This window comes from Chiloscyllium punctatum, chromosome 22, assembly GCF_047496795.1.
Source record: "Chiloscyllium punctatum isolate Juve2018m chromosome 22, sChiPun1.3, whole genome shotgun sequence".
In the NCBI taxonomy this organism is placed as follows: Eukaryota; Metazoa; Chordata; class Chondrichthyes; order Orectolobiformes; family Hemiscylliidae; genus Chiloscyllium; species Chiloscyllium punctatum.
Genome location: NC_092760.1, coordinates 64,724,964 through 64,742,984, shown reverse-complemented (window position 1 = coordinate 64,742,984; position 18,021 = coordinate 64,724,964). Strand labels below are relative to the sequence as shown.

General features: G+C 39.4%; 1 protein-coding gene across 1 annotated transcript in view; it reads left to right on the top strand.

The window, feature by feature from the left end:
* LOC140493734 (spondin-1-like) overlaps positions 1–18,021 on the top strand; it is a 334,053-nt gene that overhangs the window by 25,210 nt on the left and 290,822 nt on the right. The window contains exon 6 of the mRNA XM_072592548.1: positions 9,036–9,184. Within this exon, the coding sequence (XP_072448649.1) occupies positions 9,036–9,184 (149 nt within the window). The remainder of the gene's footprint in view (positions 1–9,035; positions 9,185–18,021) is intronic.

Below are 18,021 nucleotides of genomic sequence, written 5' to 3'. Positions count from 1 at the left end.
TAGGTAAAGATGATATAGTATTCTTCCTGAACTACGCTAAGAATGTCAGCCAGGACTTCATGAAATGACCTATGTGGTTGTTGTTATTTGAGAATGATAACAGTTAATATGCTAACTTATCATTCCATGTTTCCCTGATAGTAATCAGCTGCCTGCCTGCATTAATCAGGAATGACTCCCAGGCTATTTGAGTTAATTGCTTTTTCTACACACACTCTAATTAACAGTTTAACTAATTATTGCTAGAAAAACAGAAAACAAATATGCAAGATCACAGCTTAAAAATAGCTGAAAATTCTTTAAACCCACAACATCAGCATAATCTGCGCAATAATTCAAAATAGGACCCTGTATCTGAACTCTCCTCTTTAGCCTTCAAACACTGACACACACGATCAGCATTCCTAGCACCCCTTAATTTAATCTATTCTCAAAGTCCAGATTTCTGAACTAAAAATCCAGAAGAAATAAAGTTCAAATTCTATTACATTCCATTTGAATGCAGTTTAATCGATAAATACATAGTTTTTAAAAATTCTTGAATCAGAAAGGTGATATTGATAAGTGTGAGCATAAAGCTATTGTATTTTCTCTCGATGCATATTTGATCAACTTTGCTAACAGTGCAAAACATAAGGAAAAGGAGGAAATTTGACCCTTGGCAAATTGGATTCACAGCTGAAAATGTGTTGCTGGAAAAGCGCAGCAGGTCAGGCAGCATCCAAGGAACAGGAGAATCGAGGTTTCGGGCATCAGCCCTTCTTCAGGAATCTTTCAGAAATCCTGAAGAAGGGCTGATGCCCGAAACGTCAATTCTCCTGTTCCTTGGATGCTGCCTGACCTGCTGCGCTTTTCCAGCAACACATTTTCAGCTCTGATCTCCAGCATCTGCAGTCCTCACTTTCTCCTCCCAAATTGGATTCACAACCGACTGAGTGGCACGAAGCAGAGTGTAATGGTTGAGGGGTGTTTTTCCAACTGGAAGTCTAAGTCCAGTGGAGTCCCACAGGGGTCAGTGTTGGCAATCTTGCTGTTTGTGGTTTAGGTAAATGATTTTGGAGGGTTGGTCATTAAGAGGAAAATAAGGACTACAGATGCTGAAGATCAGAGTTGAGAGTGTGGTGCTGGAAAAGCACGGCAGGTCGAGCAGCATCCGAGGAGCAGGAGATTCTCCTGATGAAGGGTTTATGCCCTAAACGTCAATTCTCTTGCTCTTCAGATGCTGCCTGACCTGCTGTGTTTTTCCAGCACCACACTCTTGGGTTGGTCAGTAAGTTTGCACATTTTGGGCGGCACCGTGGCACAGTGGTTAGCACTGCTGCCTCACAGCGCCAGAGACCCGGGTTCGATTCCAGTCTCAGGTGACTCTCTGTGTGGAGTTTGCACATTCTCCCCGTGTCTGCGTGGGTTTCCTCCGGGTGCTCCGGTTTCCTCCCACAGTCCAAAGATATGCATGTCAGGTGAATTGGCCATGCTAAATTGCCAGTAGTGTTAGGTAAAGGGGTAAATGTAGGGGAATGGGTGTGTTACGCTTCGGCGGGTCGGTGTGGACTTGTTGGGCCGAAGGGCCTGTTTCCACACTGTAAGTAATCTAATCTAATGATGCAAAAATTGGTGGAATGGTAAGCAGTGAGGATGGTAACCTTAGACCATAAGAGGATATAGATGGGCAGGTCAGATGGGCTGATCAGTGACAATTAGAATTCAATTCATATGAATCCACTGCCAAATTGTGACCATGTGCATCAAATATAACCACCTACCTACTCCAACCCTATTTCCTAGCACTGGCCCATAAGCTTGTATGCCTTGGCATTGGAGGTGCACTTAAACATAATGATGCACTTGGGCAAGGCAACACGGCATGGCAGTATATGATGAATGATAGAAACCTGGGAAGCACCAACGATCAGAGGGACCTTAGTGTGCATGTCCAATGTCACTTGAGGTACCAGTACAGGTGGATAAACTGATTAAGAAAGCATATGGAATTCTTGTCTTTTTTAGTTAAGGCATAGAGCTTAAGAACAGGGAGGTTATGCTGAAATTATATAAATTGTTGATTAAGGCACAGCTCTATGAGCAGTCTGAAATCCATATTTTAGGAGGGATGTGATTGCACTGCAGAGGGTGCAGAGGAGATTTACCAGGATGTTGCATGGGTTGGAGAGTTTTGGTTAGAGGGATTGGACAACTGGGGATGTTACCCTTAGAGCAGAGGTGATTACAAGGGGACGTGATTGAAATGTATAAAAGTAAAAGAAGCATAAATAGACAGAAGGGATCATTGATCAGGTGACATCGATTTACGGTAAAGGGCATGAGGTTTAGAGGGGATGTAAGGAAATTTTATTCTTCAACCACACAGTCATGGGAAACTGGAAGTCTGTACCATTAAAGGCAGAAACCTTCATTATATTTAAGAAATATTTAGATGTTCACTTGCAATGTCAAGGCATGCAAGTTGGAAAATGGGGTTAGAGTAGTTAGATGCTTGTATTTGCACATAGACATGAATGGGCTGAAGAGCCTTTTTCTGTGGTGTAGCTTCCTATAATTCTGTGACTCTGACTAAGGAAGTGACCATTCAACATCTCTAACCTACTCTGCTCTTTAATAAAATTATAGTTGATTTTGGCCACAACTCCACTTTCCTGCCTGTCCCCAGAACTCTTCTCCATTGTCTGAAAAAAAATCAGTTTGGCTCAGCCTTCAATATATTTAATAACCCAATGTCCACTGTTCATTAGGTTGGAGAGAATTCTAAAGATTGCTGATTCTCTGATCAAACAAACTTTTCCTCATCTCCATCTTAAATGGAGACCCTTTATCCTGAAATTGCTCCCCTGTAGTTAAAGTGTCCTCCACAAAGAAAAGCATTCTCTCAGCTTCTACCTTATTAGGGACCCTCGGTATTCTTCCCAGATATTTCAAAAAGGCTACCTCTCATCCTAATAAACTACAATGAATATGTTTTTAACCTGCTCAACTATTTCTAATATGACAATCCTCTTATCCCAGGAATCAACCTAGTGAATCATCTTCCCATGAACTGCTTCCAATGCAATTATGTCCTTCCTTAAGGAAGGAGACCAAAGTTTTTGCAGCACTCCATGTGTAGACTTGTCAATCCCCTCTATGGTTTTAATGACACTTATTTATTTTTATACTCTATCCCCTTTGTAATAAATACAAACATTTAGTTTGCTTTTTCTATTAATTTGCTATATATATTTGCATGCTAACATTTTGTGATTCATTTTGTGCAAGGACATCCAAATCCCCTTGACGTGTCGCATTCTCTAGTCTCTCTCCATTTACATAAAGTTCTGCTTTTCTTGAAACTAAATACCCTCAAGCATTTTTGTAATTCTACTTAAGCTATTCATTTCCTTTGCAGGCTATCTGTATCTTTGTGAAATCTTGTTTTCCTGTTTTTTTTTTAACCATCAGCAAATTTGGTCATAATATAGTCTGTCCCTTCATTGAAGTTATCAATTTACATTCTAAACAGTTGAGGCTTATTACTTCCCACTGAGGCACCCCAGTAATTACTGTTTGCCCTCCTGAAAATGACTCATTTATCATGATATTTCTGTGAGTCAATCTTCTACTCATTAATTACTGCCAAACCCAAGACATTCTTTCTTGTACAGTAACTTTTCATATAGTACTTTAACAAATGCCTTTTGGAAATCCTAATACAGTACAATTACTAATTCCTCTTTATCCGCTTTGCTGGTTAGATCCTCAAATTTTGTCAGCATTGCCAAACATGATTTCCCTTTCACAAAACCATGTCGACTCTGCCCGAATAAGTTTTATTTTCTAAACATTCTGCTAATACTTCCTTAAAAATGAATCCTCGCATGTTACTAATGACAAATTTCTTGAATAGGGCATTATATTTCCAGGAGTCATAGAAACAAAGTATAGAATGGTTACAGCGTGAAAGGATGCCACTTGATGTCTTATTTCTTCACAAGCTCTCTGTGAGAAGCACTTATTTGGTCTCACTTCCTCAAACTTTCTCTGTAGGCCCGAATCAAGTTTTCTTCCTAAATATTCATACAATTCTGCTTTGAAAGCCCAATTGAAGCTTCCAATACATCCTCAAGTAGCACATTCTAAATTCTAGCCATTGCATGAAAAGATTTTCCTTCACGCACAATTTGTTCTTTTGCCATTCATGCTAAACCAGAGCTCTCTAAACATTAAATGTGGAGTTTCTGAACATGTTTCTCTGTAGGCTGAATCCATTTACTGTGGATATTACTATTGACGTTGTAATGAACAGGAACTAAGGGAAGATTGATGTGGAATTTATAAGTGGCAGAATAATTGAATGTTTAAATTCAACAATAATGATAATTAATTGAAATTATTCTTTTCACAGTAGTAAGTACAGAAAGTGTTGGAGAAACTCAATACACCTGTCAGCAAATGTGCAGAGAGATAAACAGAGTTAATGGCTTGAGTTAGAACATAGAACAATACAGCACAGAATAGGACAGGCCCTTCGGCCCACGATGTTGTGCCGAACATTTGTCCTAGCTTAAGCACCCATCCATGTACCTATCCAATTGCCACTTAAAGGTCACCAATGATTCTGACTCTGCCACTCCCACAGGCAGTGCATTCCATGCCCCCACCACTCTCTGGGTAAAGAACCTACCCCTGACATCCCCCCATACCTTCCACCCTTCACCTTAAATTTATGTCCCCTTGTAACACTCTGTTGTACCCGGGGAAAAAGTTTCTGACTGTCTACTCTATCTATTCCTCTGATCATCTTATAAACCTCTATCAAGTCACCCCTCATCCTTCGTCGTTCCAATGAGAAAAGGCCGAGCACTCTCAACCTATCCTCGTACGACCTATTCTCCATTCCAGGCAACATCCTGGTAAATCTCCTCTGCACCCTCTCCAAAGCTTCCATATCCTTCCTAAAGTGAGGCAACCAAAACTGCACACAGTACTCCAAATGTGGCCTAACCAAGGTCCTGTACAGCTGCAACATCACTTCACAACTCTTGAATTCAATCCCTCTGCTAATGAACGCTAATACACCATAGGCCTTCTATTCTTTGGAACTATAGCTGGAGAAGTGATGTATTTTTATGTTGTTCATGCCGGGGGAGGTGGTGGGGCAAGAAAAAGGTGACCAGACCAAAAGGCAAAGGCAGTCTTGATGGTCATAGAGTAGTAATTCAAATGAAGGAAAGGTACAAATGGTATGTGGTAAATACAGGAAATATGTCAAGAAATGCATAAGACCATAAGAACCTATATAGCAGAACTAGGCCATTCAAGCCTATAAAGTCTGCATTCAATGAGATCATGGCTGATCTGATCATCTTCAACTCCACTTTCCTGTTTTCTCTCCTTGATTCCATTACTGAATATACTTAGCCTTGAATATACTTAACAACGCAAATTCTACAGCCTGATGTGGTAAAGAATTCCACTGATTCACTACCCAGTGAAAGAAAACATTCACCTTCACCTGTGTCTAAAATGGGAAATCCCTTACTCTGAGATTATGCTCTTTGGTTCTAGACTCTCTCACAGGGAAAACAACTTGTCAGCATCTACCTTGTCAAGAAGAATCTCACTTGCTTCAACAAGGTCACCTCTCATTCTTCTAAACTCCAATGAGTGCAGACCCAACTTACTCAACCTCGCTTCATTAGACAATCTCTCCAAACCAGGAGCAAACGCGTGTGGACTTTCCCTGGACCACTTGCAAAGCCAGGAAATCTTTCCTTGGATAAGGGAACCAAAACTGTTCTCAGTATTTCAGCAGTGGTCTGATTAATACTTTGTATAGTTTTAGGAAGACTTTCCTATATGTTATACTCCATTCCTTTTGAAATAAAGGTCATTCCATTCCCTTCACTTGAATGCTAGCTTTTAGTGTATCATGAACAAGGACCCTGAAATCTTTGTCCTGAAATTTCCTGCAGTCTTACTGCATTTGAATAATAATTAGCTCTTCTATTCTTCCTGCCCAAAATGAATAATCTCACCTTTCCTCATATTATATTCAAAACTCATGGGACACTGGGAAGGTGGAGGGGAGGGAAGAGCTGAAGATGTGTCGAGGACATAGGAGGGCTTGCAAACAAAATGGAAGACAGTGTTCATGGTCTGACATTGTTAAACTCAATGTTGACTCCTGAAGGATATATGTGCTCACGTGGAAAATGAAGAGTTGCTTCTCTAACTTGTATTGGGCTGTGCTGGAACATTGTAGCATGCTGAGAGCTGAAATGTAGCACGAGAGAAAGATGACGTGGCAAGTGACTCAATGGTCAGTGTCATTCCTGAGGATAAAGGGTAGTGCATTGCAAAATGGTTATCCAGTCTGCATGTGGTCTTGCCATATTGTTCGCAATGAGTGCAGTAGATCAGATTGAATGAGGTACGAGTAAACTTCAGCTCACCGAGAAGGTGTGTTTGGGGTGCTTGGACAATTAGAAATGAGGAGGTGAATTGGCAAGTGTTACACCACCTGTGAGTACGTGGAAAGGTTCCAAAGGAGGTGGAGGGGTTTGGTGAAGGGGTGTTGGAAGTAGAGATGGTTTGCGGTGTCGTTGAGCAAAAGACCCTTGCTGAATTCTGACGGGGAGGAGAAGAAAAGATGTGCTTTGTGGTGCAATCCTGCTAGAGATGATGAAAATTGCAAATGATAATCCGTGAAAATGAAGGCTGGGGGGTATGGTGGAAATTCAGGATATGGGAGCCCCATCATTATTCTCAGAGGGGAAAAGGTGAGGGCAGAAGTGCAGGAAAATGGCCGAGAGTCCAATCATCTATGGTTAGGAGGAATCCTCAGCTGGGGAAGAAGGAAGACATGTCAGAAGTGCCCATGTGAAAGGCGATATCATTGACATGGATATGATGGGGAATGGTAAAACTGTGAACATAGAATGAAGGCCTTATAGGAAATGGGTGTGAGGAAATGTCATTGAGGTAACTGGGAATCGGTGGGATAATATTGGACAGCTTACCCCCAGAAATGCAGACAGGCAGATCAAGGAGGGGAGTAGACAGAAATGGACCAAGTGAAGATGAGAAAAGGATGGAAATTAGAAGCAAAATTGATTAATTTTTCCAATTCCAGATGAGATCAGTTAGCAACTTTGATGTCATTACCAATGTTCTGTCATTTTCCCAAACCCGTCAGTTCTGCAAAACAATCTTGAAACGTTAACTCTGTTTCTCTCTCCACAGATACTGCCAGATTCACTGAGCTTTTCCAGCACTTTTTGTTTTTATTTCATATCTCCAGCATCAGCAGCATTTTGCTTTTATTTGTTTCACAGTACCTCCCTCATGTTCCTTGCTGGTATCTTCAATGTTACCTTTACAGAAAGATTAAATAGACATGGTCTATATTCCCTTAAGAATATTGAAGAAGATGGTCTCATCTAAACATATAATGCTTTGAAGAAACTTGACATTGTAAATGCTGAGAAGGCATCTTTTTCTGACTGGAAAATCTAGATCCTGAGGTCAAATTCTCAGAATAAAGCTCACTTAAGCTTGAGATGAGGAGAAACTTGCTCAATATAAGTGCTCTGAATCTTTGAAATTCTGTTCCTATAGGGATGTAGATACTTAGTAGTTTGAGCATATTCAAGAAATTGGGGTTGACTAGATTTTCTGGTATAAGGAGAGTAACAGTTTATGAATAATCTGGGAAGGTGGTGAGGTCGAAGATCAGCCATGATCTTATTGAATGACAAGACAGGTTCAAAAGCTCAAACTCCGGCTTCGGTTTACTTTGCTCATGTTTAAACCATTTTGCAAATGTATGCTTTTCATATTTGGATGATCTGTAAAGTCTGGACATGACTGGCAAGCAGCTTGGATGAGCAGGATCTTTCTAAATTGCCCTTACACTGGCCACATAAAGAGCAGTGGAACCTTGATCATCCAAGATACATCACTGGCGGGTGCTCAATCACTGCAGATTAATCCTCACACTGAATACACAGTGCATTAAAATGTCCAACACTTCATTCTTCAAAGAAACATACAAAGCATTTCATAAAACATTAGAAATAAGCCTCCCTACAGCATTACATCTGTTTCTCATTGTTCTATCCAAAGGTTGAAGCACAGTCATTTGTATCTAGGTGTTAATTATATGCCTGGTGAATTTGTAGCCTGCCTGCTTGAGGGGTTGTTTGATTAGAAAGACAAATGGAACATTGTCCTTGATACTTAAGGTTGTGACTCATTAACTAGAATAATGAAGAAGTTGCAGTGCAGAAACAGACCTTTCAGTCCAACTTCGTCTTTACTGTTGCTTATGCTCTGCTGAGCATATTTCAGCTCACCCTAACAAGAAATCCAACTACTCCTATCTCCCTCATGCATTCATCTAACTGTACTGAGTTCCATTTTCATCATTCTCTACAATGAAGTTCCCCTGGATTCTTTGTTGGATTGATTAGGACCTATTTTATATTACTGTCCCCTGGTTTTGGGCATCTTCACAAATAGGGGAATCTTACACATACCTAGATCCTTTGAGGTCAAATTAGGTCATATCTTAGTCTTTTCTAAGAATAAAATATCCAAGGCTATTTAATCATTTTGGTAGCTATAACCTCGTAGTTCTAATGTGAATCTGAGTGATGTTAGGCATGAAAGATTTTTTCAGACCCATCCAACTAGTCTCTCTCAAACCCTCGAAGCCATCTAAAGCCATGCAGTTTCCTGGGAATAAAGGAAAAGCAGATCGGAATATTAGACCCACTGCAGGATTCCAAACTCAGGTCACATATACAAATATTTGCTACACTTTCTCCAGTGCCTCTAAGTTTTTCAGAATATGGTTTCACTGGTAACTGAGTAACATGGAGTCGTTAATGTAACTTATTTGTTTGTTTAACCTGTCTTGAGCAGATTGGAATAGAGTGATGTATCTGTGAAATGTTTAAAGCTTATCTGCATGAGTGTTTACAAACTGTGTCCTGAAACATTGAATATATTTTTCCCTCTTTGTTTCATGTTACATCAAGAATTTGCAACGCACTGGTCTGCCATCATTGGAGCATCTCATTCCAAGTCTTACAGGCTCTGGGAGTATGGGGGATTTGCCAGCAATGGAGTAAAACAGGTTGCTGAGTGGGGCTCTCCTGTGAAAATGGAAGAGGAAATCCGGCAGCAGGTAAGTCAAAGAGGGGGCCAGGCTTACAATGTGCTCAGGCCCCTCACCATAAGTCTACCTGGATTGCTCAACTGGTAGTGAAGAGAACATCTAATGTGGTTCTAAATGTTTGAGTCACTGATTTTATTAGTACAACCAATCTGTAGCTTCAGCCACGCCACGCCATGTATTTGCAGTTAGAATAGTAGAATACAAGAGGGATGGGGGCATACACATTGCAATGCCTTTACTCCCTAGGATCTGCTTTACCTAGAAATGTTCTGAAGGCATGAAGTAAAAGCAGCCTTTATATGACCACACTGAGTATTTCTCAATCATAATGAGTGACATCACCTAAAGGCTTATCATTCCAGTTCCGTGAGAGAGAAACTTAGAGATTAAACCTTCCATGGAGTTATCCAACTGTATCTGTTCATTCCTGGTAAGAGACTTGGAGTGCGATACTTAATTCTAATCATTTTGGAAAGGGATGCCAAAAGTTGCAATCTCCAGAATTTAAGCAAAATGCAGAAGTGTGGAAATTGTCAGCAGAAATGAATGAATTTTGAACACAGTTGGAAATGTGACAACACATCACTGGTTGCTTTCCAGATTCAGCTGCAACATACAACACTTTAAAAAGCTGAACCTGGAAAGCCAGCTTTGACAAATATTTACAGATGTACACTAGATGACTTCATACAGCACTCCTGTGTCTGTTTGTTTTGATTGGCATGAGAATATTGTTACCATTGCAACAGTGAACAGACAGAGATAATCAGTCACTGACACTGCCAGTACCACTTACAGTTCTTAGGATCTCTGGTAAAAGCCTGTGGTGGGATGGAAAATTCCAACCAACTTTTGTCATATCATTGATTTTTTTTTAACATAAAATTAGTCACAGAGTAAACGGTTTGATTCAAGCTACAAGCCTTTTTGATTTTAGTTAATATCTGTTTTTTAAGAAAAGTGGAATGCAGCACCTGAAAACAAGATGGAAGCAGATTCAATAACAACTTTTAGGAAGAATTTGAATACACTTAAAGGATAACACTTGTAGGATATACAGGGAAAACATTGGAGTAGGACTAATTGAATAGTCCTTCAAAGTACAGAGTGAACTGAATGGCCTCTAGCTCTGCTACAACATTTTCAAAGGCTCTCATTGACTGATGCACAGGTTCATTTGTTCATGGGGATGTGTGCATCACTCGCTAGCCTAACATTTATTGCCAGTCCATTCCTATCATAGTGAAGCGGGATATCCTGAGGATGTGCAATGTGCTACCAAGTGAAAATTGCTTTCTAAGCCAATCCAAAGAGATTCTGACCTTTTTAAGTGTTCTCTGCATAGTGTGAACTCCTGGGTTAACTGTGTGGCGCTTGATATAAATCACTTTATTTCATCCAACTGTTTGGAACCTGAAATGATTGCCAGAGGAACCTGAAAAACCCATACATCTAGTGGCTTAGTAAGAAATCTAAAATAGACTTCAAGAGTAGAGTGTGTATGGCAGACTTTCTGACACTTATTTCCTGCGCAATGAATTAAAATCCTGGGGTTATTGAATGTCAGCATCTTCAGTCTGTGTAATTTGCAATTGTAGTCTTTAGAATTAAGGATAATTCTACTCTGAAATCCCAGGTAATCCTCCTACACTTGATTAAATTGAGCCATGAGTCAGACGTTTTCTTGCCTGTGACTCGGGTGAAATTGAATTTTTGTTAAACAGTGGGTTTTGTTTCTGTGTTATTTAAAAAAAGAAAATTGAACTTCGAAGATTCTCAAGTGTGATAGAATATGCCCAGACTTCAGCATTATCAGAGTGCTTTGCCTAAACCTTGTGATCTTTTGTTACTTGAGTTATGCTTTCATTGAACCTGGTATTCTGGGACAGCTTTGTGCCTTGAGTGGTTTAGCAGCTTCATTGTTGACCTTGACAAGTTAAGCATCTGGATATGTTGTGATTTGACCTGCTCTGATCTCAAACATGATTGAATTTTAGATTGAAATAGTTAATTTACTAACTGGCTCCTGATCTAGTCTGTGTCCTTTTGACCAACGCACCATTCTACTTTCCCAGACTACTCTCTTTACCTAGACTTGTTTTATATCTAATCTGATTAACTGAGTAAAACAAAACTGTGGATAATGGAGATCTGAGACAAAAACAGAAATTGCTGGAGAAACTCAGCAGGTCTGGCAGCTTCTGGAGAGAAAATGGTGTTAACATTTTGAGAACAGTGACTCTTTGTTGGAACTAATAAAGAGTCACTGGATTTGAAATGCTGTTTCTGTTATCCCCCTACAAATGGTGCTGGATCTGTTGGGTTTTGCCAGCAAGTTTTGACTAACTGAGTTAAGGTTCAGTGCTGGTCTGTCACTTCACCCTTTCACGAACAACAAATGATATTTATAAGCCACTTTGTTTCTGGTAAATCATTCAAAATCTGACAGCAAGCCATACACGAGGATATTGGAAGCTTGGTCATAGAAAGAGGTCTTGAAAAGCATCTTAAAGCTGCAGAGAAATATGAGAAGGATGATGAGGCCTAGGTGTGGCCACAAATGGTAGGAGAAGGAAGTAAAGAATAGAGAAAAGGTCAAAAATGGAAGAAAGATACTTATCTTCAGCTCTTAATCAACTGTTGGAGAGGAAAGGTTAGGCCATGCGTTGCTACAACTAGCTATCCATGCAACCAATAACAGAATATTTTCCTGATGGTTAGGCCAGTTGTCAGTAAACTTCTGAACTCATTGCTGTCCTGTCAACAATTATCATCTAATAATAATCATTTATCAGGGTTGATTAACTCTATGGCTTAGCTTTTTTTAATAACAGCCACAAACACTTTGCAAGTTATGAAGCAGACATTATATGAAACTGATAACTGTATGTGCAGCTCGCAGACCGACATCAGACTAACTGTTAGGTGCAACATTGTACACACTCAACAAATGGATTTCTTTAAAGATTAACTTTCTTAAAGGTAAGGTACATACACAATGGATGTGATTACCTCAGTGGAGATTTTACCAACTGGCATCATATCAAGGCAGGAGAAAGTGAGGACTGCAGATGCTGGAGATCAGAGCTGAAAATGTGTTGCTGGAAAAGTGCAGCAGGTCAGGCAGCATCCAAGGAGCAGAAGAAGGGCTCATGCCCGAAACGTCGATTCTCCTGCTCCTTGGATGCTGCCTGACCTGCTGCGCTTTTCCAGCACCACATTTTCAGATTATATCAAGGCAAGCTTATTGGCACAAGTAGAAAAACTGGAAAGTTACTTCCGTCGCCTTTGCTTCCCAGTTCCCATGTAGTTCAGATATTTTGTGCTAGAAACTTGCATTGGTTTGTGAGAAGTACAAAGTAGGTAGATCACTGCTACAGGTATGGTAGCTAGTTTTATTTAAATTTAAACTGAGTTTTTGACTGCAGAGAACAGGCAGGTCTCTCTCTCACTCTCTCTCTTTCTCTCTCTGTCTCTGTCTCTCTCTCTCTCTCTCTCTCTTTGTCTGTCTGTCCATTTGTCTCTCCTTCTCTGGTAACTTATTTCCAGCTACAAATTTATAGTCACCTCCAAGCAAAAATGTCTCTACCATTGATAACATCACTAGTCCACAATCAATCAATCTGTTATTGCTGACAAGAGCTGCATCAGTGCACTCCCTGAACTTCAGATCATCTACAACCTGAACTTCTTCAATTACTGCTCATTCAAATAGCCATGGCAGATATTGTAAACAACTATCACGTTACTTGCTTTCCAAACTGCAGACAATCTTTCAAACATTGGTTTTTCAAACAAATTAAAGGAGAGCTGCGCAGTGGTTAGCACCACTGCTTCAGAGTGCCAGGGACCCAAATTCGATTCCAGAAGGGTGACTGTCTGCGTGGAAATTGCATGTTCTCCCCGTATCTCCAGGTGCCCTGGTTCTCTCCCGTAGACCAAAGATGTGCAGGATAGGTGAACTGGCCATGCTAAATTGTTCCTAATGTCCAGGGATGTGTGTGTTAGTCATGGCAAATACCGGGTAGGATAGGGGAGCTGGTCTGGGTGGGATACTCTTTTGAGGGTCAGTGCAGCCATGATGGGCCACATGGCTCTGTTTGTATTATAAGGATTCTATGATTCTTTCTCATTTTGGTTCACAGTCCATACACAAGTCTGACAAAGTATCACATACAATTAATAGAACAGAGTTATATAAGATTGATCTCATGGCCATAAGACTATTTCAAGATCTCTGAAGTTTACTGGCAGGTTCACATTGACAGTCATGATTATGATTCAAGAAGACTATCACCCCTCTAGGGTAATTAGTAAAGGGCAATAAACACTGAATTTAGCCATAGGTGCTGACATCCCATAAGCAACCAAATTAGTAAGTCTTTTATCGAGGATGGATAATTAATATTAGAATTAGAGATTTTTTCAATGAAAAGTCTTAATATATTTGAAACATACCAAATTTTAGAGGGCTTTACAGAGTAGAAGCTGAGAGATAGTTTTCCCTTAACTAGGGGTACTGTGAGGTTGTGGACTGAGATGAGGAGAAATGTCTTCACTCGAAAGATTGTGAATTGTTGGAATTCTCTGCCCAAGACAGCTGTGAAGCCTCACTCCATTAGCATATATTAAGCAGAGATTAATGGACTTTTGGGCACAAAATGTTTTGGGATAAGTTGAGAAGGTGGAGTTAGTCAAGAGTAGCCATAATTATACTGAAGAGTGGAACAGGTGTGAGAGGCTGTTGGATTTTGTGACTGTTTCATTTCTGTAGAAACCTCCTTCAGAGTTTGATTTACCCGAGCTACATTGTTTGTTTAGAATTGTTGATGGCGAAATAATAGATTGCAAAGGTTTGCAAAACCACTTCATGCATTAAACTCATACCTTGATTGTTGTTTAGCTGATATTGATCTGAGTGAAACATTTGCAAAACTGTGCAAACTTCATCAAAAAATCTATATCAAGTAAAAGTCGAGTACAGAATACATTTTCCTAATATCTCATCCATCAAACTTACAAGTTCTTCAAATAATTGGAGTGAGATCCATTGGTTTGGTGTTATATATAATGCTCCTTAAATCCCATTTGTCATTTGAAAATGTCAGAATAAGTGGAGCAGGCTGTTGTTCATCATAAAAAGGGATCCTTAATTTTCTTAATAGAAGAATCATAGGTCGTAATCTTATGTCCTCCCTCATGGTGAATTTGGTGCTCTTGAGGTAAATTTAATCAAGTGGATGGGGGCACCACCACCTTCATGCCTCCACCCTCATTGAGTTGATGGTGGGAAGGCCCATGGATGACTTTTCCACTCAACTGCCAATTGAGGCCTTTAACTGTGAATTAATTGGCTCTTCAGGGCTTCACTCTATGGCTACTAATATTAGCTCAACAGAGGAAGGGAGTTTGCCTTTAAGGAACCACAAAAACAAATCTTGGTCCGTCTGTTCAAAGGAATTCAGTACCTGATCGAAGGAAATGGAATCAGGTAGGGTTGGGGGTCCACTGAGAGCAAAGCAACTGCTCTTGTTTCTGACCCATCTCCCCACCTTGCCATGATCCCTATGACAACCCCTTCCACTCACTCACTGTGCCTGGGTCCCTTCTCAATTTGAGATCTGACGTGACACCAGCATCAGCCACCATCTCCCCAGAGGTACTGCTGAGAAAGAGGGGCTGTTATTGTAAATATTTTATTTATTAGGCCTTATTTGGAATATTGTGTCTAATTCTGATTTTAGAGAGGGTGCAAGTGATATGGAGAAGATGCAGGATAATAATAGCAAACGATATTTTTTATTCAGCGAGTTATGATCTGGAATGTGCTGCCAGAAAAGGTCATGGAAACAGACTTAACAGTAACTTTCAAAGGAAATTAGAAAATTTTGCAAGGGAAAAGTTTAGCTATGGATATTTACTAGATAGTGCTTTCAACAAGCCATTACGATTAGAACAGTCTGTATGACCACTTCCTTTTCCATTACTTTGTGGGTGAGAAATTGAAAGTATGGCACATATAAAGCTTCGAGCATGCCCCTGAATCATTGCAAAAAAGAAAAGAGTACCAAATAACCTTGTTCTTTTAGCTGACCAAAATCGAATTAAATTTAATATCAATCATTCACAGTAGAACTGTGCATGTCATAGTGAAGAGATGTCCTTTGTCAATGTTCAAATGGGAGGAGAAATTGAACCAAGGGGAACGGAGGGTCAGCATTGCCCTTTTTTTGTTCTGGGATCGTATTCAGACTGGTTCTGTTTTTATTATAGGCATCTCATGAAAGTGAATTTGTATACTCAATCCAATTGCTAATGGGCACGCATCATATCATTAGTTTGGTCTAATTGGATGTTTCACACAGAGTAGATACTGTGGGAAATAGAAACAGGTTACACTTCTACAAGCAATAGACAATCTGCTGAGGTTTAATGTTCAGGCAAAATAGAGAGAAATTTCCTGTAGGGAATGTGCTGTAGGACCACTTTCTGCAAATGGATGTCCTGAAATGGGAAGTGCTCTATTTGTCAGAAATGATACATTCCTCCTTTTGATGAGCCCACATACAAAATAAACAAAGTCGGGTTTTGAAGAAAGGTCACTGGACCTGAAACGTTAACTCTGATTTCTCTCCGCGGATGCTGCCAGACCTACTGAGATTTTCCAGAAATTTCTGTTTTTGTTTCAGCCTTTTTGATTGAACTGGAGTGGATGGTTACATAAGCAAGTCTGTGAAATTGTTTGTTGCTGGCCTCAGTGTCGTAGACCAAGTACACAACAATAGATTATTTGCTCTGTCCCGTACCTGCTCTTTGAAACAGCCATCTAAATATTTTCAAGCCCCTCCATAGCCCTGAGAATTGTTTTTGAAATTTCCTTACCATAACCTTAATCTTCTCATTAATGTTTTCTTAGAATACTTATGGGTAATTTGTTATTTAGCTCAAACTTACTACATTGTTTTTCTCAAATGAGAAAGAAATTCTCAGATCAAAGTTATGTAGTTAATGAACTACTCTGCATGAATTCTAATTGCTTCATTAAACTTTGTTAGCCTGGTGACTTATTTTCCATCAGCACTTAGCTCCTACAAGCAGGAGGGATGTTCTATGCAATTTCACATCATTTATAAACATCAGGGATATCAATGTAATTAGCTCTTAAAGTTTGTTCTTAATAATTTGATTTTTTAACTTAAATATTCTTTCAGGAAGAGTAGGCACTGCAGTTTCTTTTCCACAAGAAGATAATATTGAATCATCAAATTACACATTGATCTTTTCCCTGGCTCCTCTTTTTATTCCAGCTCTCTTAATACTCACCTGACTTCTTGCTGTAGTTTCTCAAGCCAATTCATGAATTTCTTATTGAAATATTTGTCATCCTTACTTGCACTAAGTCCCATTCCCCTTTTGAGGTAAATCCAGGTTTAATGAATCAAGCACAACGGATCTACATAATTAAACAGAAACATTACAGCTGCCTTTGACTTCTTTGATCTCTTCCTTCATATTTCTGTTCCAACACCAGTAATTTCTGCAACTCTCCTCTGAAATATTCTCTCCCATGTCACAATTAAATGCATTCTCAGCTTCCCAACTGCCTAGCCTACGCATCTTCATTTGTTAAGATATGTGTCAAACAGCTAAACCATTCCAACACTTCCATGTATGATGACTTTTTGTCCTGAGTAAACCTTTCCCCTGTACCATATTCCCTTTCTGTTAAGCGATACCTAGAAGCACTGTTGCAACTCTTTGTGAAATCTCAATTATGAGGTGAGTAGGAATTAAACATGTTATTGTTTAAATTTCCAAGCCTGAGTGCTCATATTCTTTGTGAGTGAAAAATCTGTGAATTAATGAAAGAGAGAACGTGGAGCTATCTGATAACTATCATGACCTCAGGACATCCTGAAAGGCTTTACATTCAATGAGGTACTTCTGAATTGTAGTCACTCTTGTATTTCCAGAATTGAGTTTGTTTCTGAGCACCTGATTTCTTTGTAATTCAGCACAAGTTTATGATAAATTATCTCAGTCTTTGACAGGAATCAAATATTAAGAGCATAATTTTGCCAGTTCTGCAATATATTGTCAAGATGTGAACTTGTGCAAAGATAATACAATATCTCATAAAATCCAACAACCTGCTAAAAACCCAAAACCTGAACCTTTAATTCTAATCCACCGTCAACTCTATTTATTATTGAATATCCATTAACCAAATTCACATATGAGGGAATACTATCTGTTTTATAATGAAATTGCCTGCCATTTTCAGTGACAGTAACACAGGATACCAATGCAAAATATAATAATTGATTTATACTTATCAGAGCTGAATAGGTCTATTTTGTTCCATTTTAAAAAAAACACAATGCTTGGAAAGGAAATGCAGAAAAGATTTAAAAGTGCCTTTCCATTACAGTTTGGCCCAGATTTTCAAGCCTCTATTTATGTCAGAATAGATTACCAATGTAAAAATGACTGAATGATCTCAATATTGGTATTCCAAATAATCAGAATGAGCCCAGGTGGAGAAACACTTCTGGTCATCCCTCTGCTGATAAATATATTTCACCACCTGGGCTGATTTTGAATATTTGTGTGAGCTCACAGGCACAAAAGGGTCTGTTTTGACAACCTGAAGTAAGGTATTCACTTTGACAGATCATCATCTTTATCAGGTTATGATTTACTATTCTTGCTTTGATTTTTTTTTTTGCCAATGTCTGTACACCTATTTGAACATGATTAAGACAGCTGAAGGTAAGGCTTGGTTCTAACCTATACCTTGATTAGTGGTGCTGGAAGAGCACAGCAGTTCAGGCGGCATCCAAGGA